Source organism: Mauremys mutica, chromosome 6, assembly GCF_020497125.1.
Source record: "Mauremys mutica isolate MM-2020 ecotype Southern chromosome 6, ASM2049712v1, whole genome shotgun sequence".
NCBI classification, from domain to species: Eukaryota; Metazoa; Chordata; order Testudines; family Geoemydidae; genus Mauremys; species Mauremys mutica.
In genome coordinates this window covers 477,247-502,052 of record NC_059077.1, presented here as the reverse complement: position 1 = coordinate 502,052, position 24,806 = coordinate 477,247, and the positions used below count along the sequence as shown (strand labels likewise).

General features: G+C 57.7%; 1 protein-coding gene across 3 annotated transcripts in view; it reads left to right on the top strand.

The window, feature by feature from the left end:
* TLN1 (talin 1) overlaps positions 1 to 24,806 on the top strand; it is a 171,285-nt gene that overhangs the window by 130,562 nt on the left and 15,917 nt on the right. For all 3 annotated transcript variants that reach the window (XM_045020456.1, XM_045020455.1, XM_045020457.1), the window contains 11 exons: positions 931 to 1,080; positions 2,576 to 2,677; positions 2,902 to 3,021; positions 7,542 to 7,688; positions 8,271 to 8,437; positions 9,909 to 10,092; positions 10,258 to 10,383; positions 12,349 to 12,465; positions 13,028 to 13,213; positions 14,120 to 14,227; positions 21,247 to 21,352. In XM_045020456.1, coding sequence (XP_044876391.1) covers positions 931 to 1,080; positions 2,576 to 2,677; positions 2,902 to 3,021; positions 7,542 to 7,688; positions 8,271 to 8,437; positions 9,909 to 10,092; positions 10,258 to 10,383; positions 12,349 to 12,465; positions 13,028 to 13,213; positions 14,120 to 14,227; positions 21,247 to 21,352 — 1,513 coding nt within the window. The remainder of the gene's footprint in view (positions 1 to 930; positions 1,081 to 2,575; positions 2,678 to 2,901; positions 3,022 to 7,541; positions 7,689 to 8,270; positions 8,438 to 9,908; positions 10,093 to 10,257; positions 10,384 to 12,348; positions 12,466 to 13,027; positions 13,214 to 14,119; positions 14,228 to 21,246; positions 21,353 to 24,806) is intronic.

The following is a 24,806-nucleotide window of genomic DNA, read 5'->3' as shown; positions in this document are numbered from 1 at the left end:
GCGTGTGTGTGTGAGGGCGGTGTGCGCACCTGCAGCAGGGTCCCGTACAGCGTGTGTGTGTGAGGGCGGTGTGCGCACCTGCAGCAGGGTCCCGTACAGCGTGTGTGTGTGAGGGTGGTGTGCGCACCTGCAGCAGGGTCCCGTACAGTGTGTGTGTGAGGGCAGTGTGCACACCTGCAGCAGGGTCCCGTAGAGGGGGTGCGTGTGTAGCAGAGGTGCCATCTCTGTTCACTCCCCCACAGTGAAGTGCACCACTGCAGCAGCTGTGCCTCAGTTTCCCCAGTGGACACTTCAGCACACGTAGCTTCACCCCCTGGCCCAGTCACTGGGAGATCAGCCCGGTCTGGCAGAGTCCCCAAGTAGAAGTCCAACATAAACACGAACCAAAGGAATCCCCAGCCCTGCTGGGCTCAGCTTTCAGCCGCATCCTGTCAGGCAGGCCCCAGCTGCAGCCTGCCAGTGGGTTCCTGGTAGCAAAGCGAACTAACAGGCAGGGGAGCCCTTCGGTCAGCTGCTGGCCCAGCCAGACTGCTCTTCTTCCTGGTCACTGCCCAGCCCTTAGAGCCAGCTCCCCTCTTTTATCACCCCCTCCATGCCAGACAGCTCATGCAGGGGCAAGGAGCAGAGTCGGTGGAGCGCACCACGACTTGTTAATCCTTCCTGGCCCGTGCGAGGCTCACGCGCTGCACTGGTGTGTGATTTCAGGGACGTGTGCCAGGTGAGAGCCTGTGCGGGGGTGGTGTGCACTTGTGCAGGGCAGCCCACAGCAGGGGCGACGAGTGTGTGTAACACGATGGTGGGGTGTGTGCATGTGAGGCGACCAAGGAGGGTTCCGTGAGCACAGGCCCAGGTGCTCCTGGTTGCCGGTTCTCATCTGCCACCGTGTCCTGCCGGTGGCTGCCTCGGCCTGACGCAGGCCTGTGCTTGCAGCAAGCCGCACACACGCAGGAGGCACTGGAAGAGGCTGTGCAGATGATGAAGGAAGCTGTGGAGGACCTGACCACCACTCTCAATGAGGCTGCCAGCGCTGCCGGGGTCGTCGGGGGCATGGTGGACTCCATCACCCAGGCCATAAACCAGGCAAGGGGGAGCATAGAATGCACAGCGAGGGGCCACGGGGAGGGGAGGGGAGGGATTGGCCTGAGCAAGGACGGTGCTATTTCCTGATGGCTGCCATCTTGTGCCCTAGAATCCAGGGACTTTTGCCCACAGGCTCAGGGATAAAGTGCTGGGTATATTTGAGGTCCCTGCCTCCTCCATCCCGTGGAACGAGATGGGCTCATCTCAGGCACCACTCCTTCCCCAGCAGAGCCCTGAGAGCAGTTAAAGGACTGGAAAACGTACCTTAGTGTACGTCTACACAGCCCGCGGCAGCAAGTGTCCCAGCCTGGGTCAACAGATGTGGGCTAGTGGGGCTCGCCCTTGCGCCCGACAAATCGCTGTGTCGGCAGTTTCGAAGCTTGGGCTTTGAGTCCCAGGTGGCAGGTGGGCCCAAGCCACAGCTTGAGTGCTGTCCACGCAGCTCTGCCTAGAGCGGCGGTTCTCAAATTGATTGGATTGTGCCCCTCTTCTTCCTGTCTGTAGTAACTTCCACCTGCTCCCGCCACACAGGTACATGCCCGGCTGGCCTGCTCTGAAGGCAGAGTGGAGAGCACCCAGCTCTGAAGGCAGTGCTACCGCCAGCAGCAGCGCAGAAGTACGGGTGGCATGCTATGGTATTGCCACCCTTCTCCACTGCTCAGAGCTGGGTGCCCGGCCAGCAGCTGCTGCTCTCCAGCCGCCCAGCTCTGAAGGCAGCGCGGCTTCTCATGCCCCCCCACCCCCGAATACATTCTGCGCCCCCTGGCTTGAGAAGCTCTGGTCTAGAGCACCACCACGAGCCCTGCCAACCCAAATCCACAAGCAACCCAGGCAGGGAGGCCTGCTCCCGCGGGCTGTGCACATTCCCGTAGTGAAAGGCTCCAGGACTCGATCTGTTTACTTAGCAAAGGGAAGGTGAAGGGGTGACTGGACCCCAAAGGGCTCTTCAGTCTAGCCAGGAAAAGTCTAACACGATCCCGTGTCTGGAAGTTGAAGCAGGACAAATTCAGACGAAATGAGGGCTACGGTTTAATGGGGAGAATAATTAACCATTGGAACGACTTACCCAGGGGAGTGGTGGATTCTCCATCATCAACACCCGTTAACTCAAGATCAGATGGTTTTCTAGGTGATGGGCTCTGGGAATTGTTTTAGGGCAGGTCTCTGGCCTGTGCTGTGCTGGAGGTCAGGCTGGATGATCACAATGGTCCCGTCTGGCCTTGGAACCTACGAACCTCACACTCGGCTGTGACCCCAGCACTGAGCGTGGTTGGGAATGAGGAGGGGCAGGAGGGCCATGCACGCTGCTGGCCGGAGCAGGCTGCCCATGGTACACAGTGGCACAGTCCCGGAAGGGCATGTTCGGGGGAGGGAGCCTTTGGAGAAATGTGGTGGCAGGCCCAGGCTGGGGCCCTGTGGGACCCTGCCTGCCACGGGGGGCTCAGGGAGGAGGGGAGCAGGCTGAATCCCATTAATGGCTCGCTCTCTCTGGCAGCTGGATGAGGGACCCATGGGGGAGCCGGAGGGGACCTTTGTGGATTACCAGACCACCATGGTCAAGACAGCCAAGGCCATTGCAGTGACGGTACAGGAGATGGTGAGTGTTGGGGGCAGACAGTGACTTCTGGGCCTCCCCATTACACCCCCTCTGTGTCTGGGAAGGATGGCGGTGGCCGCATGCAGCCTTGCCGCCCGAGTCCCTGCAAGGCCTTCTCCAGGGACGCGAGGGCAGCACCGGCCTGGCTCGCTGCTGCTGCAGGGCCGGCAAGGCCAGCGGTTCCTGGGTGTGACGGGCCCTTCTCACTCCCCCTCTGCCTGCAGGTCACCAAATCCACCACCAACCCGGACGAGCTGGGCACGCTGGCCAACCAGCTCACCAGCGACTACGGGCAGCTGGCTCACCAGGCCAAGCCTGCTGCCATCACCGCCGAGAACGATGAGGTGAGGGGGGCCGGGGGGCCGCGCGGGGGCCTCCCACTGGGGCGGAGGGCAGCACTGGGATCTCTCATTGGGGGCTGGAGGGGGGTAATGGGCAGCGCTGGGATCTCCCATTGGGGGCTGGAGGGGGGCAATGGGCAGCGCTGGGATCTCTCATTGGGGGCTGGAGGGGGGTACTGGGCAGCGCTGGGATCTCCCATTGGGGGCTGGGGGGCAAATGGGCAGCGCTGGGATCTCCCATTGGGGGCTGGAGGGGGGCAATGGGCAGCGCTGGGATCTCCCATTGGGGGCTGGAGGGGGGCAATGGGCAGCGCTGGGATCTCCCATTGGGGGCTGGAGGGGGGCAATGGGCAGCGCTGGGATCTCCCATTGGGGGCTGGAGGGGGGTAATGGGCAGCGCTGGGATCTCTCATTGGGGGCTGGCGGGGGGTAAGGGGCAGCGCTGGGATCTCCCATTGGGGGCTGGAGGGGGGTAATGGGCAGCGCTGGGATCTCCCATTGGGGGCTGGAGGGGGGCAATGGGCAGCGCTGGGATCTCCCATTGGGGGCTCGAGGGGGGTAATGGGCAGCGCTGGGATCTCTCATTGGGGGCTGGAGGGGGGTAATGGGCAGCGCTGGGATCTCCCATTGGGGGCTGGAGGGGGGCAATGGGCAGCGCTGGGATCTCCCATTGGGGGCTGGAGGGGGGTAATGGGCAGCGCTGGGATCTCCCATTGGGGGCTGGAGGGGGGCAATGGGCAGCGCTGGGATCTCTCATTGGGGGCTGGAGGGGGGTACTGGGCAGCGCTGGGATCTCTCATTGGGGGCTGGAGGGGGGTAATGGGCAGCGCTGGGATCTCCCATTGGGGGCTGGAGGGGGGTAATGGGCAGCGCTGGGATCTCCCATTGGGGGCTGGAGGGGGGCAATGGGCAGCGCTGGGATCTCCCATTGGGGGCTGGAGGGGGGCAATGGGCAGCGCTGGGATCTCCCATTGGGGGCTGGAGGGGGGTAATGGGCAGCGCTGGGATCTCTCATTGGGGGCTGGAGGGGGGTAATGGGCAGCGCTGGGATCTCCCATTGGGGGCTGGAGGGGGGCAATGGGCAGCGCTGGGATCTCCCATTGGGGGCTGGAGGCGGCAATGGGCCGCGCGGGGATCCCCCCTTGGGGGCTGGAGGGGGGTAATGGGCAGCGCTGGGATCTCCCATTGGGGGCTGGAGGGGGGCAATGGGCAGCGCTGGGATCTCCCATTGGGGGCTGCCGGGGGTAATGGGTCAGCGCTGGGATCTCCCATTGGGGGCTGGAGGGGGGTAATGGGCAGCGCTGGGATCTCATTGGGGGCTGGAGGGGGGTAATGGGCAGCGCTGGGATCTCTCATTGGGGGCTGGAGGGGGGTAATGGGCAGCGCTGGGATCTCCCATTGGGGGCTGGAGGGGGGAACTGGGCAGCGCTGGGATCTCCCATTGGGGGCTGGAGGGGGGTAATGGGCAGCGCTGGGATCTCTCATTGGGGGCTGGAGGGGGGTAATGGGCAGCGCTGGGATCTCCCATTGGGGGCTGGAGGGGGGCAATGGGCAGCGCTGGGATCTCCCATTGGGGGCTGAAGGGGGGGTAATGGGCAGCGCTGGGATCTCCCATTGGGGGCTGGAGGGGGGTAATGGGCAGCGCTGGGATCTCCCATTGGGGGCTGGAGGGGGGTAATGGGCAGCGCTGGGATCTCCCATTGGGGGCTGGAGGGGGGTAATGGGCAGCGCTGGGATCTCCCATTGGGGGCTGGAGGGGGGTAATGGGCAGCGCTGGGATCTCCCATTGGGGGCTGGAGGGGGGCAATGGGCAGCGCTGGGATCTCCCATTGGGGGCTGGAGGGGGGCAATGGGCAGCGCTGGGATCTCCCAATGGGGCTGGAGGGGGGTAATGGGCAGCGCTGGGATCTCCCATTGGAGGCTGGAGGGGGGGAAATGGGCAGCGCTGGGATCACCCATTGGGGGCGGGAGGGGGGCAATGGGCAGCGCTGGGACCTCCCATTGGGGGCTGGAGGGGGGCAATGGGCAGCGCTGGGACCTCCCATTGGGGGCTGGAGGGGGGCAATGGGCAGCGCTGGGACCTCCCATTGGGGGCTGGAGGGGGGCAATGGGCAGCGCTGGGATCTCCCATTGGGGGCTGGAGGGGGGCAATGGGCAGCGCTGGGATCTCCCATTGGGGGCTGGAGGGGGGCAAACGGCAGCGCTGGGAACTCCCATTGGGGGCTGGAGGGGGGGTAATGGGCAGCGCTGGGATCTCCCATTGGGGGCTGGAGGGGGGCAATGGGCAGCGCTGGGACCTCCCATTGGGGGCTGGAGGGGGGCAATGGGCAGCGCTGGGACCTCCCATTGGGGGCTGGAGGGGGGCAATGGGCAGCGCTGGGATCTCCCATTGGGGGCTGGAGGGGGGCAAAGGGCCGCGCTGGGATCTCCCATTGGGGGCTGGAGGGGGGAAATGGGCAGCGCTGGGATCTCCCATTGGGGGCTGGAGGGGGGCAATGGGCAGCGCTGGGATCTCCCATTGGGGGCTGGAGGGGGGCAATGGGCAGCGCTGGGATCTCCCATTGGGGGCTGGAGGGGGGCAATGGGCAGCGCTGGGATCTCCCATTGGGGGCTGGAGGGGGGTAAGGGGCAGCGCTGGGATCTCCCATTGGGGGCTGGAGGGGGGCAATGGGCAGCGCTGGGATCTCCCATTGGGGGCTGGAGGGGGGCAATGGGCAGCGCTGGGATCTCCCATTGGGGGCTGGAGGGGGGTAATGGGCAGCGCTGGGATCTCCCATTGGGGGCTGGAGGGGGGTAATGGGCAGCGCTGGGATCTCCCATTGGGGGCTGGGGGGGGGTAATGGGCAGCGCTGGGATCTCACATTGGGGGCTGGGGGGGGGCAATGGGCAGCGCTGGGATCTCTCACTGGGGGCTGGAGGGGGGCAATGGGCAGCGCTGGGATCTCCCATTGGGGGCTGGAGGGGGGTAATGGGCAGCGCTGGGATCTCCCATTGGGGGCTGGAGGGGGGTAATGGGCAGCGCTGGGATCTCCCATTGGGGGCTGGAGGGGGGCAATGGGCAGCGCTGGGATCTCTCACTGGGGGCTGGAGGGGGGGGCAATGGGCAGCGCTGGGATCTCCCATTGGGGGCTGGAGGGGGGTAATGGGCAGCGCTGGGATCTCCCATTGGGGGCTGGAGGGGGGCAATGGGCAGCGCTGGGATCTCCCATTGGGGGCTGGAGGGGGGCAATGGGCAGCGCTGGGATCTCCCATTGGGGGCTGGAGGGGGGCAATGGGCAGCGCTGGGACCTCCCATTGGGGGCTGGAGGGGGGTAATGGGCAGCGCTGGGATCTCCCATTGGGGGCTGGAGGGGGGCAATGGGCAGCGCTGGGATCTCTCATTGGGGGCTGGAGGGGGGTAATGGGCAGCGCTGGGATCTCCCATTGGGGGCTGGAGGGGGGTAATGGGCAGCGCTGGGATCTCCCAATGGGGGCTGGAGGGGGGTAATGGGCAGCGCTGGGATCTCTCACTGGGGGCTGGAGGGGGGGTAATGGGCAGCGCTGGGATCTCCCATTGGGGGCTGGAGGGGGGCAATGGGCAGCGCTGGGATCTCCCATTGGGGGCTGGAGGGGGGCAATGGGCAGCGCTGGGATCTCCCATTGGGGGCTGGAGGGGGTGAAGGGGCAGCGCTGGGATCTAACACAGGGGGCTGGAGGGGGGGTAATGGGCAGCGCTGGGATCTCCCATTGGGGGCTGGAGGGGGGCAATGGGCAGCGCTGGGATCTCCCATTGGGGGCTGGAGGGGGGCAATGGGCAGCGCTGGGATCTCCCATTGGGGGCTGGAGGGGGGTAATGGGCAGCGCTGGGATCTCCCATTGGGGGCTGGAGGGGGGAAATGGGCAGCGCTGGGATCTCCCATTGGGGGCTGGAGGGGGGTAATGGGCAGCGCTGGGATCTCTCACTGGGGGCTGGCGGGGGGGTAATGGGCAGCGCTGGGATCTCCCATTGGGGGCTGGAGGGGGGCAATGGGCAGCGCTGGGATCTCCCATTGGGGGCTGGAGGGGGGCAATGGGCAGCGCTGGGATCTCCCATTGGGGGCTCGAGGGGGGTAATGGGCAGCGCTGGGATCTCCCATTGGGGGCTGGAGGGGGGTAATGGGCAGCGCTGGGATCTCCCATTGGGGGCTGGAGGGGGGTAATGGGCAGCGCTGGGATCTCCCATTGGGGGCAGGAGGGGGGTAATGGGCAGCGCTGGGATCTCCCATTGGGGGCTGGAGGGGGGCAATGGGCAGCGCTGGGATCTCCCATTGGGGGCTGGAGGGGGGCAATGGGCAGCGCTGGGATCTCCCATTGGGGGCTGGAGGGGGGCAATGGGCAGCGCTGGGATCTCCCATTGGGGGCTGGAGGGGGGCGAGGTCTCCGTGTGTGGCGGGGGGGAGGGAGCAGTTGGGGTTTCCCACTGGATATCGAGGGTGTGTCAGCGCCCTGAGGAGGGCGGAGCTGACTCTGCTCTGGGTCACCCCACCCTATGCTCTGGTTCCTAGATTGGCTCCCACATCAAGAACCGGGTGCAGGAGCTGGGCCACGGCTGCGCAGCGCTGGTGACGAAGGCCGGAGCCCTGCAGTGCAGCCCCAGCGATGCCTACACGAAGAAGGAGCTGATCGAGTGTGCGCGCAAAGTGTCCGAGAAGGTGATTGGGCAGGAGTGAGCGTGGAGCGGCTGGCAGAGAGGAGAGGAAGGGGCCATGGGCAGAAAAACTAGTGGGAGGACGGAGTGTGGAGTTGGACCAGCATGTGCCCCCCGGCCCCTTCATGCCTTCTATATACCCGCTAGACCCCTATGCCTGGCGTGTGCCCCCACCCCATGCCTGCTATATACCCACTAGACCCCTATGCCTGGCGTATGCCCCCACCCCATGCCCGCGGTACCCACCAGACCCCTATGCCTGGCGTGTGCCCCCAGCTCCTCTGCACTGGTTTCTGGACTCCCTCATGTTCTCTGTCCATTGGAGTCCCTTTCTGGTCCCTGGTATGTGCCAACTGCTTGCCGCCCTTCCAGACCAGCCCATGCGGTGGCACTGGGTCTAGTTTGCATGGATGCCCAGGAGCTTCGGCTGCTGCCAAGCAGTGGGAGGGGTGCAGCGGTGGTTATATCTGCTGGGGTGGGGTCTGCTGGTGCAGTAACAGTGATGGGCTGTGACAGGGACAGTACTGAGCGGGGTCCCTGCACTCCCCATCGGTCCCTCAGGGTCATCCCAGCCTCCTCCCCGCAGGTGTCCCATGTGTTGGCAGCGCTGCAGGCCGGGAACCGCGGGACCCAGGCCTGCATCACTGCAGCCAGTGCAGTCTCTGGGATCATCGCCGACCTCGACACCACCATCATGTTCGCCACTGCGGGGACGCTGAACCGGGAGAATGCCGAGACCTTCGCCGACCACCGGTACCAGGGCAGACGGAGAGCCTGCTGGGCGATCCAGACACAGCCGCCGGGGGGCTGGCTATATCATCCTCCCTTCACATGTCCCTTGGGCATGGCTCCGCCCATAGGGTGGGGCTGGGTTCCCGCCATGCTGTCTGACTCCACCCCCACGGAAGGGGTGGATGCAAGTGGCAGGCCGGGCACAACTCTCTGGCCCCTCCCCACCTCCTCACACACACATTGTCTTTCACTCTCACACACAGCGGGTGCGGGCTGCGTGGTTGTGCTCTCTCCCCCACCCGCACTCCCCTACCAGCTGTAACACATACACACACAGGGCAGACAGTGCTTTCTGTGACCCCCTTTCCCCCCAGAAAGCTTAGGGCAGGCCATGGGGGGCAGTCTCTGGCCCCACCTCTCTGTCGCACACACCCATAGTGATCAACGGCTCCATGTCTAGTTGGCAGCCTTTATCAAGCAGAGTGCCCCAAGGGTCAGTCCTAGGGCCGGTTTTGTTCAATATCTTCATTAACGATCTGGAGGATGGTGTGGACTGCACTCTCAGCAAGTTTGCAGATGACACTAAACTGGGAGGAGTGGTAGATACGCTGGAGGATAGGGATAGGATACAGAAGGACCTAGACAAATTAGAGGATTGGGCCAAAAGAAACCTGATGAGGTTCAACAAGGACACGTGCAGAGTCCTGCACTTAGGTTGGAAGAATCCCATGCACTGCTACAGACTAGGGACCGAATGGCTGGGCAGGAGTTCTGCAGAAAAGGACCTAGGGGTTACGGTGGACGAGAAGCTGGATATGAGTCAACAGTGTGCCCTTGTTGCCAGGAAGGCTGATGGCATTTTGGGCTGTATAAGTAGGAGCATTGCCAGCAGATCGAGGGATGTGATCATTCCCCTCTATTCGACATTGGTGAGGCCTCATCTGGAGTGCTGTGTCCAGTTTTGGGCCCCACACTACAAGAAGGATGTGGATAAATTGTAAAGAGTCCAGCGGGGGGCAACAAAAATGATTAGGGGGCTGGAGCACATGACCTATGAGGAGAGGCTGAGGGAACTTCAGAAGAGAAGAATGAGGGGGGATTTGATAGATGCTTTCAACTACCTGAAAGGGGGTTCCAAAGAGGATGGATCTAGACTGTTTTCGGGGGTGGTAGATGGCAGAACAAGGAGCAATGGTCTCAAGTTGCAGTGGGGGAGGTTTAGGTTGAATATTAGGAAACACTATTTCCCTAGTAGGGTGGTGAAGCACTGGAATGGGTTACGTAGGGAGGTGGTGGAATCTCCTTCCTTAGAGGTTTTTAAGGCCCGGCTTGACAAAGCCCTGGCTGGGATGATTTAGTTGGGGTTGGTCCTGCTCTGAGCAGGGGGCTGGACTAGATACCTCCTGAGGTCCCTTCCATCCCTGATAGTCTATGATTCACCCGCAGAGGACGTGTGCAGGCTGTTCCTCTCTGACCCCTGTCTCCCCCACAGGGAGGGCATCCTGAAGACAGCCAAGGCGCTGGTGGAGGACACCAAGGTGTTGGTGCAGAACGCCACTGCCAGCCAGGAGAAGCTGGCCCAGGCTGCCCAGTCTTCCGTGGCCACCATCACCCGCCTCGCAGAAGTGGTGAAGCTGGGTGCTGCCAGCCTGGGCTCTGAGGACCCTGAGACTCAGGTCAGATGGGGCTGGGATCTGGAACCACATGGCGTTTGGGCTGGGGTGTGGCCTGGCCTTTGGTGCCCCCGCACACTCAGCTCACTCTCTTCTCAGCCTGCCCCTTCCCCGTCCGTCACTGCGGGGCACCAGCCAAGCCGCTGACCTGCCCTTGCTCCTTCCCAGGTGGTTCTGATCAATGCGGTCAAGGACGTGGCCAAGGCGCTTGGGGACCTGATCAGTGCCACCAAGGCAGCGGCCGGCAAAGCCGGGGACGACCCCTCAGTCTACCAGCTGAAGAACTCGGCCAAGGTCAGTGTGTGGGCAGATGGGGGAAGAGCGGAGGGAGCAGGGTGAACAGGAGAAGGAAAGAAGGTGGTAGAGGGCAGTGAGAGCAGAGTGTGGGGGAGGCTGCTGGGGAGGAGGGGGTCACTGGGGGGGGAGCAGGGTGGAGGGGTCCTGGGGAGGAGGGGTCACTGGGGGGGGAGCAGGGTGGAGGGTGCTGGGGAGGAGGGGTCACTGGGGGCAGAGTGGAAGGATATGGGGCATGGGCTGTGGCGAGCAGAGGCAGAGGAGAGCTGGGGGCGGAGCGAGGGGATACGGGGCATGGGCTGTGGCGGGCGAAGGGATATGGGCTGTGGCGGTATGATGGTGCTGCCCGTGGGAGCCAGCTGAGGTTACTCAATCAGGGTGAACTGCAAACCAAACGGGGCAGACAAACCCCAAACGCTGGTGGATATTCCAATACTTAGATTTACCAACCAGCACAAAACAGCTTCTACAGTACCTCACTGGTTACTCAGAAGTCCAAACCACGCAGTTCCCTTAAAGTGCCCAGCCTCAGGCCTCCATCCAGACACACCTGTCAGATATGATGATGATTCCTGAGAATCTTCTCTCATCATATAAAAGAAAAGGTTCTTCCAATCCCAAAGGATCAGCCACACACCCAGGTCCAATTATAACTTAGATCTTACCCAAAATACACACTACAGCCAATTCTTATTAACTAAGCTAAAATTTATTTAAAAAAAAAAGAGCGAGAGTGTTGGTTAAAAGATCAATATACAGACAGACTTGAATTCAATTTTTGAGGTTCAGATACACAGTAGAGGTGAGCTTGTAGTTGCCAAAAGTCCTTTTAGAAATAGTCCATAGGATATAGTCCAATGTCCATATTCAGGGTGGCTCCAGTCAGTGACTGGGGATCTCAATCCTTGTGGCTTAAGGTTTCCCCGTCTTGAAACCCAAAGCAGAACTGAGATGAAGCAGGATCGTGTCCCAGGCTTCTTATACATTTCCAGCAGCCTTTTGGCCTGAGAAAACAATAGGCTCAACTCCTTCTCCCAAACATCCTGGCAATTAGCACAGGGTAATTTATCCATTAAACAGTTCAAATACAGGTTATCACAACCTTCAAAGAGACACACAGACAATAACACTATTTCCCTCAAGTATCATCATAAATGTTAATATTCCTTTTTTTGATCTTTGAATTAAAACTATAGCAATAGACCAGACTTGTTTGCTTACATCACAAGACCTGAGCAAACATTTACCCTTCTACCTCTACCAATGCAGACTTGCATTTCAAAGCTTTATTCATTTGCATATCTTGCTAACCAGTTTTTAAGGTTCACCCATGGGTCAGGTCAGTCGGTGAGATGAGTTAATTAACTCTTTCTGGCCCTGTCACCTTTCAATGAGATACTATACTCATAACGGCACAGGCGGGCAGAGGGCGGAGAGCTGGTGGCGGAGGGATGTGGGCTGTGGCGGGCACAGGGCGGAGGAGAGCTGGGGGCAGAGTGGAGGGATATGGGGCTTGGGCTGTGGCGGGCAGAGGAGAGCTGGGGGCGGAGGGATATGGGCTGTGGCGGGCAGAGGAGAGCTGGGGGCGGAGGGATGTGGGCTGTGGCGGGCAGACGAGAGCTGGGGGCGGATGGACATGGGCTGTGGTGGGCAGAGGGCAGAGGAGAGCCGGGGGCAGGGGGATGTGGGCTGTGGCTGGTGGAGGAGAGCTGGGGGCAGAGTGGAGGGATATGGGGCTTGGGCTGTGGCGGGCAGAGGAGAGCTGGGGGTGGAGGGATATGGGCTCTGGTGGGTAGAAGGCAGAGGAGAGCCGGGGGTGGAGGGATATGGGCTGTGGCGGGCAGAGGGCGGAGGTGAGCTTGGGGAGGAGGGATATGAGGCAGGTGGACTGGGGACAGGACCTGGGGCTGTCAGTTCCCAGCACTCCCCGGGCCGGGTGACTGAGCCTCCCTCTCTGTCTGCCAGGTGATGGTCACCAACGTCACCTCCCTGCTGAAGACGGTGAAGGCCGTGGAGGACGAGGCCACAAAGGGGACTCGTGCGCTGGAGGCCACCATAGAGCATATCCGCCAGGAGCTGGCGGTGAGCATGGGCCAGGCCAGAGCCCTCTGCTAGGAGCTGCCCCTTCCTCACCAGCGGCCTTTGCACCCAGCACCCGGCCCAAGGGTGAAGCGAAATGGCATGGAGCCCCTCTGCGTGCCGGCAGCACCTGCCCCCTCCACCCTTCTGGGGGCACGCGGCCCCTCTGCGTGCCGGCAGCACCTGCCCCCTCCACCCTCCTGGGGGCACGCGGCCCCTCTGCGTGCCGGCAGCACCTGCCCCCTCCACCCTCCTGGGGGCACGCGGCCCCTCTGCGTGCCGGCAGCACCTGCCCCCTCCACCCTCCTGGGGGCACGCAGCCCCTCTGCGTGCTGGCAGAGCTTGCCTCCAAGAACCAGCACTGTTCACTCTTTCTGGCTTTCAAGAAAGAGGACCTCCAAGGACCAGGAAGTCGCGGGTCAGTCTCGGTTGAGCTGACGCTGCCGGCGATGCACTCGGAAGTCAGGCAGTGACCACACTGCAGTACCTGTGCCCCTTATCCCAGCCTGCTCCTGCCCCCCCCTGCCACCACCTGTCCTGGTCTCATCCCCACCTCTTGTCTCAGGTTTTCTGCACCCAGGTACCTCCAGCCAAGACCTCGACGCCAGAGGATTTTATCCGCATGACCAAAGGCATCACCATGGCGACAGCCAAGGCCGTGGCCGCTGGCAACTCATGTCGGCAGGAGGACGTAATCGCCACGGCCAACCTGAGCCGCCGCGCCATCGCTGACATGCTGCGGTCCTGCAAGGTACAGTGGGGACATGGGGCACTGGGCTGCCGGGGGACAGGGCAACAGAGTGATAGGCTGCATGGGAGGCACCGGGGGGCAGGGCAGGACAGCAGGGTGATAGGCTGCAGGGGAGGCACCGATGGGGCAGGGCAGGAGGGCGATAGGCTACCGGGGGGGGGCACCAGGGGACGGGGCAGGAGGGCAATAGGCTGCAGGGAGGCACTGGGGGGCAGGACAGGGCAGGGCAGGAGGGTGATAGGCTGCAGGGAGGGCACTGGGGGGCAGCGCAGCAGGGCTATAGACTGCAGGGGAGTACTGAGGGGGCGGGGCAGGAGGGCGATAGGCTGCAGGCGGGGCACCGGGGGGCAGGGCAGGAGGGCGATAGGCTGCAGGGGGGGTACTGGGGGGCAGGGCAGGAGGGCGATAGGCTGCAGGGGGGGTACCAAGGGGGCAGGGCAGGAGGGCGATAGGCTGCAGGGAGGGCACTGGGGGGCAGGGCAGGAGGGCGATAGGCTGCAGGGGGAGCACTGGGGGGCAGGGCAGGAGGGCGATAGGCTGCAGGGAGGGCACCGGGGGGGCAGGGCAGGGCAGGAGGCCGATAGGCTGCAGGGGGAGCACTGGGGGGCAGGGCAGGAGGGTGATAGGCTACCGGGGGGGCGGGGCAGGGCAGGAGGGCGATAGGCTGCAGGGGGGGCACTGGGGGGCAGGGCAGGAGGGCGATAGGCTACCGGGGGGGCGGGGCAGGGCAGGAGGGCGATAGGCTGCAGAGGGAGCACTGGGGGGCAGGGCACTAGGGGGCAGTGGGTCCTTCAGGCACTGGAGGGTGTGGATGCCATGGCAGTGGCCTAGGTGATGGGCAGGGCTGTGTGGCCGGTGCTGTGTGTGGAGCAGTGCTCAGCACTGCTCACTCTTTCTGGCTTTCAGGAAGCTGCCTACCACCCTGAGGTGAGCGCGGATGTGCGGCTGCGGGCGCTGCGCTACGGGAAGGAGTGCGCCAACGGGTACCTGGAGCTGCTGGAGCACGTGCTGGTGGTGAGTGACCCCACCCCTCCCAGCTTCCATCTCCTGGCAGCATTCCAGGGGAGCCCAGGCACACGATGCTCAGCTGCCCCGTGGATGCAGGGGTCACTCTGTAGCACCTTCTTCTGGGATTCTTTCCCCCATCCCCCCTAGACTCTCCCCACCCTCCTCATGTTGGGGCTCTCCCTCATACACCCAGAACTCTGTCCTCACCCTCCACAGGTTATGGTTTAGTCAAACACAAGTCACTGGGCTCAGTGCCGGGGTACCTGGGTGAAATTCTCTGGTCTGTGATGTACAGTAAGCCAGTCTAGATGATCTAATGGACCCTTAAACTCTGTGAATCTATAAATCATCCCCATGGAGAGCTCTTAGTAGCAGTGAGGAAAGGCAGACAGTTGATAAAGGAAGCTAACAGTATCATGAAAAGCTTATGTCCAGTAGAAATAAAAAATATATAAAAAAAAAAAAAATACCAGGAACAAACAAAATCGTAGCAGTGGTCTAGGTCAGTTTTACCTCTTTGTCTCATAACAATCTATCATGATGCAGAAAAGGCAGAAGTATTCAATGGCTGTTCCTGTTCTGTTTGGAAAAAAGCAGGATGTTATATTCATATATGAGAGTGACAATGAAATAGTTTCTGTTCCATTAATAGTTAGGATGTTAAGCAGCAGCTACTGCAGTTAAACATTTCTAAATCATCAGGGACAGATAACTTGTGTCCAAGAGTATTAAAGAATTGGCTGAGGAGTTTTCTGAATCATGAATGTTGTTTCTCAAATCTCAGACGCACCAATGTGGGTATTCACCCACAAAAGCTCATGCTCCAATACGTCTGTTAGTCTATAAGGTGCCACAGGACTCTCTGTCACTTTTTAAAGGACTGGAAAACAGCCAGTGTTGTGCTAGGATTTAAGAAGAGTAAATAGGATGACCCAGGTAACCACAGGCTGACATTGATCCTGGGCAGAATCATGAGAAGGCTGATACGGGTTACAGTCAGTAAAGAACTGAAGGACCATAGCATGATTTACACCAGTCAACATGGTTTTATGGCAGATAGGTCTGCTCAGAGAAACTTGTGTTTTTTGAGGTCACAAGTTTGGATGCTAACGGTAGCTGTAGGTTAACGCACTGAGACTTCTCCAAGGCACTGGACTTAGGCCCACACAATGTTTGGATTAAAAACCAGCACTATGCACAATCAGCGTAGCCCACGTGTGATGAAGCTGCGAAACCTCACACTAGCACAGGAAAAGCGGGAGAGCCTGTAGGCCCAGCTAGGCATGCCCCGCTGTAGCTGCAGCCAACACCAGACCTGGACGGGAAGAAAAAGAGAGAACCTGGCAAACTTACAGCCGTCTGCCCGGAGGAACCTAAGGCCATGGCAGGGCGTCCAAGGTCCATGGGGGAGCGCTGCTTGAGTTAAGCCTCGAAAATGGTTTGGACTAGAGAGGCCACAGTGGTAGGGAGTAGCCCAGGGCAGTGGACTGAGACTCTCTGCCGGGAGCTCCCTATTTGGGGACTGCTTCACACGTGGCCCTGGGCTGGGACCCAGTGGAGAGGGAGCACCTGGCTCCCGTAAGGACTGAGACACCTTGGCCAGGGCAGCAAGGGGCTGGAAGGCAGGTGCGTCAACCACTAGGCTGCCCGACCCTCCAAGCACCCTCTGACACCTTCTGAAATTGCTTTAAGAAGTGGTCTGCTGACCTATCAGTTCAGGAAACATGAAAAGTCATCCAGTGAGGGAGTTTCTAGTGGGTCCTGCAGGGATCTGTTCTTGCCTCAGTGCCATTCAATGCCCTGTATCAGTGATCTGGAAGAAAATATAAAATCGGTACTGGTAAAACTGGAGCTGCCGCAAAATAGGGGCTTGGCAAATCATGCTGGGGACTGGTCATTTATCCAGAGCAGTCGGGATCAGTTGGTAAGTTGTACTCATTAGAGGCCCTGAGGATATTACATGGGCCACAGCTCTGTGCTGATTGGACCGCAGGCAGGTCCTTTGCTTTCAGTTCCAACTCCCACCGCTTCAAATCTATCAATGGGGAGTCAGGTTGTGAAGACCCCCTTCTGGATGGGAAACCAGGTCTTCAGGACACCCTGCTGCTGCCTCTGCAGCTGCCTTTGTCACTCTCAGACCCTCTTGGAACCCTGCATGGGTCTGGAACCTGCTTCTTGGACTGATCATCCTTCTCCAGCCCTGCAATCCGCTGCACCTCGTTGAGCTTCCCAACGCTTAACTCTCTCTCCCTGCACTGGTTTGCAATGCCCTTCTTAGGGAGGTGGTTATACACCATTTTCTTGCTGCTTCCTCTAACTAGCCTGGTTTTACTGCTGCAAAATGCTACTGGAGCATTCAGCATCACCACCACCTGTCATTGACCCACAGGATTGGTGCGATGGCCCCAGCTTTTGAACAGTCCTGGAGGAACCCTTCACTGTGCTAGACCCCCCAAAGGATCTCACTCTTCCTCCTGCATAAGCCACGTTGCTTCACCGCCTCCTTACACTGGATCTCTGGGCCTGCAATACTTCTGCTTCACCCCATGAGCGCCATTCAGCAAGTTCAACTGAGATAGACCCCAGTGGAGATGTGTACACTCCTCAGGGATTAATGCACCTTGCCAGCATCTGCAGTGACATTCTCACAGCGCTGCCAGAACAGTCGGGTTTATTAGTCAATGGCAATGCAGCATAGGAAGTCCTTAGGTTAGCAGAGAGAAGTGAAGGTTAGAGCCCAGCCAAGCTCTACTGAACCCCATTGTTCAAGCTCTGTCTGTCTCTCCAGCTGACCTCCTCCTTAGACTCCAGGTGAGACCCCTGACTCTGCCCAGCAGCCAGCACTTATCCCCCACCTCACACCTCTGCCGTACCTAAGCTGGGGAAATGCCACTCCACCTCCCTGCAGAGAGGTGGGGAAGTCCCTGTCCCTCTGGGGCATTGCTTGCTATGTGTCAGTGTCAGAGCGATTGGATCTACTCTTGTATCTTCAGAGAGAGGCTCTATTGATGTGAGGACCAAGACCCAGACAGCCGAGCGACACCCAGATCTGTCTCTTCACCTGCCCTGAGAACAAACAGCTCATTACCCACCCCCTGGGTAACAGTGCAGCACACAGAATGCAAACAAGACTCAAAAATATTACAAAAACTTCCCACTCACCACACCTTCCAGGGGAGAAAATTCTGTGTACCAAAGGGGGACTCTTTAATGTAGGGGAAAAGGCAGAACAAGAGCCGATGGCTGGAAGATTAAACCAGACCCATTCAAATGAGAAATCAGGCGCACGTTGTTATCAGAGTGGGGGATTAGCCCTTGGAACAAACTCCCAAGGGAAGCGGTGGACTCGCCATCTCTCGATGCCTTCAACTGGGTGTGGTTCCCTGGCTTGTGCTATACAGGAGGTTAGGTGAGATAAACTAATGGTCCTGTGTGACCTTAAAATATGAGTCTTGGAACCAAGAGCGCAGGTCACATTTATGAGATGGACTTCGGGATCATGCTAGACAGCCTGCTGAACATGAGCTCCAGGTGCGATGCTGGAGCTGAGAGTAGCTGTGATCCTTGGATGGATGCGCAGGGCAATATTGAATAGGAGTGAAGAGGTGGTGTTACCACTGTCCGTGGCATTAACGGGACCGGTACTGTATGTTGGGTCCAATTCTGGGGTCCACGCTTCCAGAAGGATGTTGATAAATTGGAAAGGGGTTCAGAGAAGAGATACACCAGTGATCTGAGGTCTGGAAAACCGGCCTGACACTGAGATGCTGAAGAAGCCTAATCTGTTTAGTTTACGTGAGAGATGACTGGACCGTTGTCCAGTTACCTGCCGGGGGAGGCGATTGTTGTTAGCCAGGAGTTAGAATCATAGAATATCAGGGTTGGAAGGGACCTCAGGAGGTCATCTAGTCCAACCCCCTGCTCAAAGCAGGACCAATTCCCAGGTAACCCATTCCAGTGCTTCACCACCCTCCTAGTGAAAAAGTTTTTCCTAATATCCAACCTAAACCTCCCCCACTACAGCTTGAGACCATTACTCCTTGTTCTGTCATCTGGTACCACTGAGAACAGTCTAGATCCATCCTCTTTGGAACCCCCTTTCAGGTAGTTGAAAGCAGCTATCAAATCCCCCCTCATTCTTCTCTTCTGCAGGCTAAACAATCCCAGTTCCCTCAGCCTCTCCTCATAAGTCATGTGCTCCAGGCCCCTAATCACTTTTGTTGCCCTCCGCTGGACTCTTTCCAATTTTTCCACATCCTTCTGGTACTGTGGGGCCCAAAACTGGACACAGTACTCCAGATAAGGCCTCACCAATGTCGAAGAGGGGAATGATCAGGTCCCTCGATCTGCTGGCAATGCCCCTACTTATACAGCCCAAAATGCTGTTAGCCTTCTTGGGAACAAGGGCACACTGCTGACTCATATCCAGCTTCCTGTCCACTGTAACCCCTAGGTCCTTTTCTGCAGAACTGCTGCCTAGTGTGACAAAGTTCCTCCTCTACCTTGGTGGGTCCTGCGCTTATTGGCAGATTTGCTCACCTCAGTGATCTTCCCCACAGTCTGGGTCAACTTCTCCTGTGTCTGATCAGGAGTTGGGAGGTTTGGGGCAAACCCGGGCCCGCCCTTCTTCAATCTAACGAAGGCGAAGCACCCTCCAGGGGAGAAGCTGAATCTAGACTCATTCAGACTTGAAATAAGGTGCAGTGAGCATAAGGAGCCACTGGACCAAGTCCCTAGGGCCGTGGTGTATTCTCCATCCTTTAGCTGCCCAGGCTGCACAAAAAGACATCTCCCAGCCCCCCCCCGCCCCCCCCGCCCCGGCACGCTGCAGATCAAGCTGGACGTGTGCTTGATGCAGGAATCCCTGCAGGGTGGGGGGTGGGGGGAGGGGGTTCTCTGGCGCTCGCGCTGCAGAAAGTCAGACTAGATGGTCCGAATGGCTCATGCGTGACACAGAACTCTCCCTTACTTTTGCTGCGCACACAACTTCCTCCCTTGGCAATCCCAGCCCTTGCCCCTCAGGCTCCCTTCTCCTCGCAGAATGAGGCTCTGTCTCCACATACATGTTCAGAGCCCCCCAGGGCCTTTGACTGGCACTGCCCCTGCAGGCTGTTCACTGCTTTACTCTCTTCTTTTCTATATTCTGTTCTTCCTACCCTGTCAGCCGGTGAGTACAGTGGTGCTTGGAGTGACCCCGTGTGTCTGCCCCAGCATGAGCCTTGGTCACAGCCCGCGTGTGTGCATGTGCCCAAATGGCACTAGGTTCCACTCGGTGTGAGCACCGAGTGACGCAGCTGGGGTGGGCGGGAGTGGGGCAGGGTGTGGGACACAACACGTGCTTTAGGTGAGAGGGACTAGGGCTGTGTTTGCCGGTGCATGTGAGAGCACGTGCCAGGGGTGTGCTCTCTGTGCGCATGCATACTGATGTGCACGCATTCTGCGTGACACAGGTAGGGGTGTGTTCAATGTGTGTGCACTACATATGTGTGTCCACGCATGCTCCTGGTGACATAGGCCTAGGTGTGTGCTGAGTGTGCACGCACTCCCTGTGACATGGGTCTGGGAGGGTGCTGTGTGTGCACGCACTCCCTGTGACATGGGTCTGGGAGGGTGCTGTGTGTTCATGCACTCCCAGTAACGTGGGTCTGGGAGGGTGCTGTGTGTTCACGCAGGCCCGGTGACGTGGGTCTGGGAGGGTGCTGTGTGCCCACACACGCCCGGTGACGTGGGTCTGGGAGGGTGCTGTGTGCGCACACACGCCCGGTGACGTGGGTCTGGGAGGGTGCTGTGTGCCCACACACGCCCGGTGACGTGGGTCTGGGAGGGTGCTGTGTTTCACGCACTCCCAGTGACGTGGGTCTGGGAAGGTGCTGTGTGTGCCCGCGTTCCAGGTGACGTGGGTCTGGGAGAGTGCTGTGTGTTTACGCACTCCCTGTGAAGTGGGTCTGGGAGGGTGCTGTGTGCGCACACACGCCCAGTGACGTGGGTCTGGGAAGGTGCTGTGTGCACCCGTGTTCCTGGTGACTTGGGTCTGGGAAGGTGCTGTGTGCGCCCGCGTTCCAGGTGACGTGGGTCTGGGAGGGTGCTGTGTGTTTACGCGCTCCCTGTGAAGGGGTCTGGGAGGGTGCTGTGTGTGCCCGCGTTCCAGGTGACGTGGGTCTGGGAAGGTGCTGTGTGCGCCCGCGTTCCAGGTGACGTGGGTCTGGGAGGGTGCAGCGTGTGCCCACAGTTTGGCCCAGCAGCTGCAGAGCCAGGCTGGGCATGTGAAGAGCTGGGCCCCAGCTGCAGTGCGGGAGCCTAGCATCTCCTGCAATGTGCTGTTTGCACTCGTGGCGGCTTGGCACCTGCCTGGCCAGATCTCAGCGCCTCCAGGTGTGGGACCAGCAGCCTTCCCTGGCATGCAGACAGACCGGGATGGGGGAGGGAACTGTCTCTCAGCTCCAGGAACCCAGGGCAGGGGAGGTCAAATGACTCCAGAGGAAAGGATTCTGGATTGGGTAATTCCACCGTGGAGGAAGGGGGCATCACCTTAACCTGTGGCACTCACCGCCACAAGGTGTCACTGAGACCACCAGCTCAGCAGGGTTCAGGAAATGATCAGCCATTTCCGTGGAGAATGAGACCAACTAAAGTCACTGTCACTGTAGAAAGGGTTAAAACAATGGACATGATACCTCAGTGCACAAGCCAGCCCCACCTGCCAGGAGTAGGGGAAGCTCCCCTACAGGCCTGTCATTCCAGAATGGCCACTGAGAGGTTCTTGTGGTAGCTGGTCCTAGGCACTGTTAGAGACCAAAGACAGGGATAGATGGGCCCCTGGGCTGCCAGTTCCTGTTCCAAATGGTATTATTCTGGGGAACAAGGGGATAGCCCCTGCGGGTAGGGAGGGTGGGAGTTGGCACAACCCTAGGTTTGTGAAAGGCCCTGGATGGAGTAACGCCAGATATTGCCAGCCATGTCCCTTGGGGGGCCCTCTCTCTCTGGGGATACAGCCTGCCTCTACTCACAGTCCTCTCCTTCCCCAGATTCTGCAGAAGCCGAGTCACGAGCTGAAGCAGCAGCTGGCTGGATATTCCAAGCGGGTGGCTGGCTCCGTCACTGAGCTCATCCAGGCTGCAGAAGCCATGAAAGGTAAAGTCCAGCTCCCGAGCTGTGGGTCATTCTTTGGTCACTGGCTCCATCTCAATGGCTAGGATCTCAGCTGGGACTCTGACCCAGTGCTTGGGAGGGAGTTGGGTGTCAGTAAGAGGAGCCGAAAAAGGCCACCATGGCTAAATGACAGAGTAAAAGAGGCGATTAGAGGCAAAAAGGTGCCCTTTAAAAGCTGAGTCCAGTCCTAGCGAGGACAATAGAAAGGAGCATCACGCAGGCAAGTCAGGTGTAGAAGTACAACAGGGCAGGGCCAAGGCAGCGTTTGAATTAAAACTAGCAAAGAGCACAAAGACTAGCAGCAAAATAAACAAACAAATTCAATACATGAGAAACAGGAAGCTGTCAAACCATCAGCGGGGCCACTGGACGAGCGAGGTGCTAGAGGAGCACTCACAGAAGACAAGGCCGTTGCGGAAAAGCTGAATGAATTCTCTGTATTGGTCTTTACTGCAGAGGATGGGTGGGAGATTCCCACACCTGAGCCATTCTTATTAGGTGACAGATCTGAGGAACTGTCCCAGAATGAGGAGTCAGATGACATCCCTAGGGTACAATCTGGACTGTTAAATAGCTGTGTCTCCTCAATTCTCCAGCCTGGGTGCCTTTTACACTGCTTCGCTGTGAGAGCAACCACTGCTGGTCTGTTCACACACAGCCTCCAGCATGTAAACCACTCCCAGCTCTACTGTGTGAGTGCTATAGCCAGCACCCATGAATTACTCTGCAGGGCAACACTAGCAAATTCCCAGTCCCAGACTTCCCCCAGAAATGTGCAGCTTGTACTGCCCAGCTCTCTGCTTCTGGACAACACAAGCTCATAGAAAGTCTGTCATTTCATGAATAGAAAATGATGTGCACAAATCCTGTTAGCACAAATGGTTTTTCCCCAAACACGCTGGTTTAGATAAAACAATAAAATGAGTTTATTAACTACAGAAAGATAGATTTTTAGTGATTACAAGGGATGAGGCATAAAAGTCAGGATTGTTTACAAAGAAATAAAAGATAAAATGTAATTAACACCTAACTTAACAAGCTAAGTGAATTCAAAGCAAAAAGTCTTTCTCACTACATGTTTCAGCAGTCTTAGTGGCAGAATCTTTCAGTTAGGATCCCTTCCACAGTCCAATGGTGCTTCCTTTGTCCTTCAAGTGTTCTCAATACCATGAATAGAGGTATCAGGAGAGATGATTTGGGCTGTCTGTTCCCCATTCTTATATCTTTTCCTCTTTGAGAATCATCTCCAGCTGGGATTCAGGGGACAGAAAGTCTGGGGAGATGGCAACTTATTTGCCAAGCTATATATTTGCTATAAATTTCTCACTCACACTCTTTTTCCTCAAAAGAATGGCCACTTAACCAGGTGCTAGTCCATTTGATTTTGTTGACACCTGGCTGAAGCATAAATTTGCCTTTTGTCTTTGAGGAACTGTTTTGTGCCTGCTTTTCTAAACTTGGAATATGTCTCAGTAATGTTAAACACTAGAATCTTATAACTTTACATGCAATGTTGCCGTGCATATTTTACCAGAACAATAATGATCAGCAAATTATGAGTTTTCAAATGATCCCTTACAAGGCATACTTTGTACAAAATCCATGATAGCTTTGTAAAAAGGGTGAACATGGGGATACAGACTGTCACAGTTAGTAGAGGGGTTTTTCGAACAAATTGATAAATTAAACAGTAAGAGGTCCCCAGGACAGATGGTATCACCCAAGAGTTCTGAAGGAACTCAAATATGAAATTGCAGAACTAACAACTGTGGTGTGTAACCTATCACATCAATCAGCCTCTGTACCAAATGACTGGGAGATAGCTAATGTGGCACCAATTTTTAAAAAAGACTCCAGAGTCAATCCCGGCAATTACAGGCCAGTAAGCCTGACTTCAGTACCAGGCAAATTGGCTGAAACTACAGTAAAGAACAGAATTATCAGGCACATAGATTAACACAATATGTTGGGGAAGAGTCAACCCGGCTTTTGTAAAGGGAAGTCATGCCTCACCAATCTATTAGAATTCTTTGAGGGGGTCAAACAAACATGGACAAAGGTGATCCAGTTGATGATAGTGTCATTTGGACTTTCAGAAAGCCTTTGACAAAAGCTCTTACGCAAAGGAAGCTGTCATGGGGTAAGAGGGAAGGTCCTCTCATGGATTTAGATTCTAGGACTGGAAGGGACCTTGAGAGGTCATCGAGTCCAGTCCCCTGCCCTCATGGCAGGACCAAATACTGTCTAGACCATCCCTGATAGACATTTATCTAACCTACTCTTAAATATCTCCAGAGATGGAGATTCCACAACCTCTCTAGGCAATTTATTCCAGTGTTTAACCACCCTGACAGTTAGGAACTTTTTCCTAATGTCCAACCTAAATCTCCCTTGCTGCAGTTTAAGCCCAGTGACTGCTTAAAAGACAGGAAACAAAGGGTAGGAATAAATGGTCAGTTTTCACAACGGCAAAAGGTTAATTGTGGGTGTGATGGGTTGGATCACAGAAACCCCCTTGGGGCTGCCAACAGTGCGCCAAGACTACTTCTGCCCCTGCTTTCCTGCTAGCTTGGGAGCCCTGCCTGGTTGTGCCAGACACACTTGTCAGCCACAAACACAGACCCACAAACTGCAAGCTTAACTGAAAGCAGCTTAAGAAGTGTTCCTGTCTTTAACACTCAGATGTCCAACTCTCAATGGGGTCCAAACCCCAAATAAATCAGTTTTACCCGGTATAAAGCTTATGCAGGGTAAACTCATAAATTGTTTGCCCTCTATAACACTGATAGAGGGATATGCACAGCTGTCCTCCTCCCCCACCCCCCGGTATTAATACATACTCTGGGTTAAATAATAAGTAAAAAGTGGTTTTATTAAATATAGAAAGTAGGATTTAAGTGGTTCCAAGTAGTAACAGACAGAACAAAATGAATTACCAAGCAAAATAAAATAAAACACGCAAGTCTATGCCTAGTACAGTAGGAAAACTGAATACAGATAAAACCTCACCCTCAGAGGTGTTCCAGTAAGCTTTCTTTTGCAGACTAGTCTCCTTCTGGTCTAGGCCCAGCAATCACTCTCACCGCCTGTAGTTACTGTCCTTTGTCCTAGTTTCTTTCAGGCATCGTTTGGGGGTGGAGAGGCTCTCTCTTGAGCCAGCTGAAGACAAAATGGAGGGGTCTCCCCGGGGTTTAAATAGACTTTCTCTTGTGGGTGGAGACTCCCTCCCCCTGTGTAGAATCCAGCTACAAAATGGCGTTTTGGAGTCACATGAGCAAGTCACATGTCCATGCATGACTGAGTTCCTTACCAGCCAAGCCACATTCCTGGGAAAGCTTAGATGTGGACTGGTGTCTCCAACTTCATTGTTGGCTTAAGGGCTTCTTGGTTGGGCACTTACTGAGAATAGTCTTTCCTCAGGAAGCTGACAACTGCT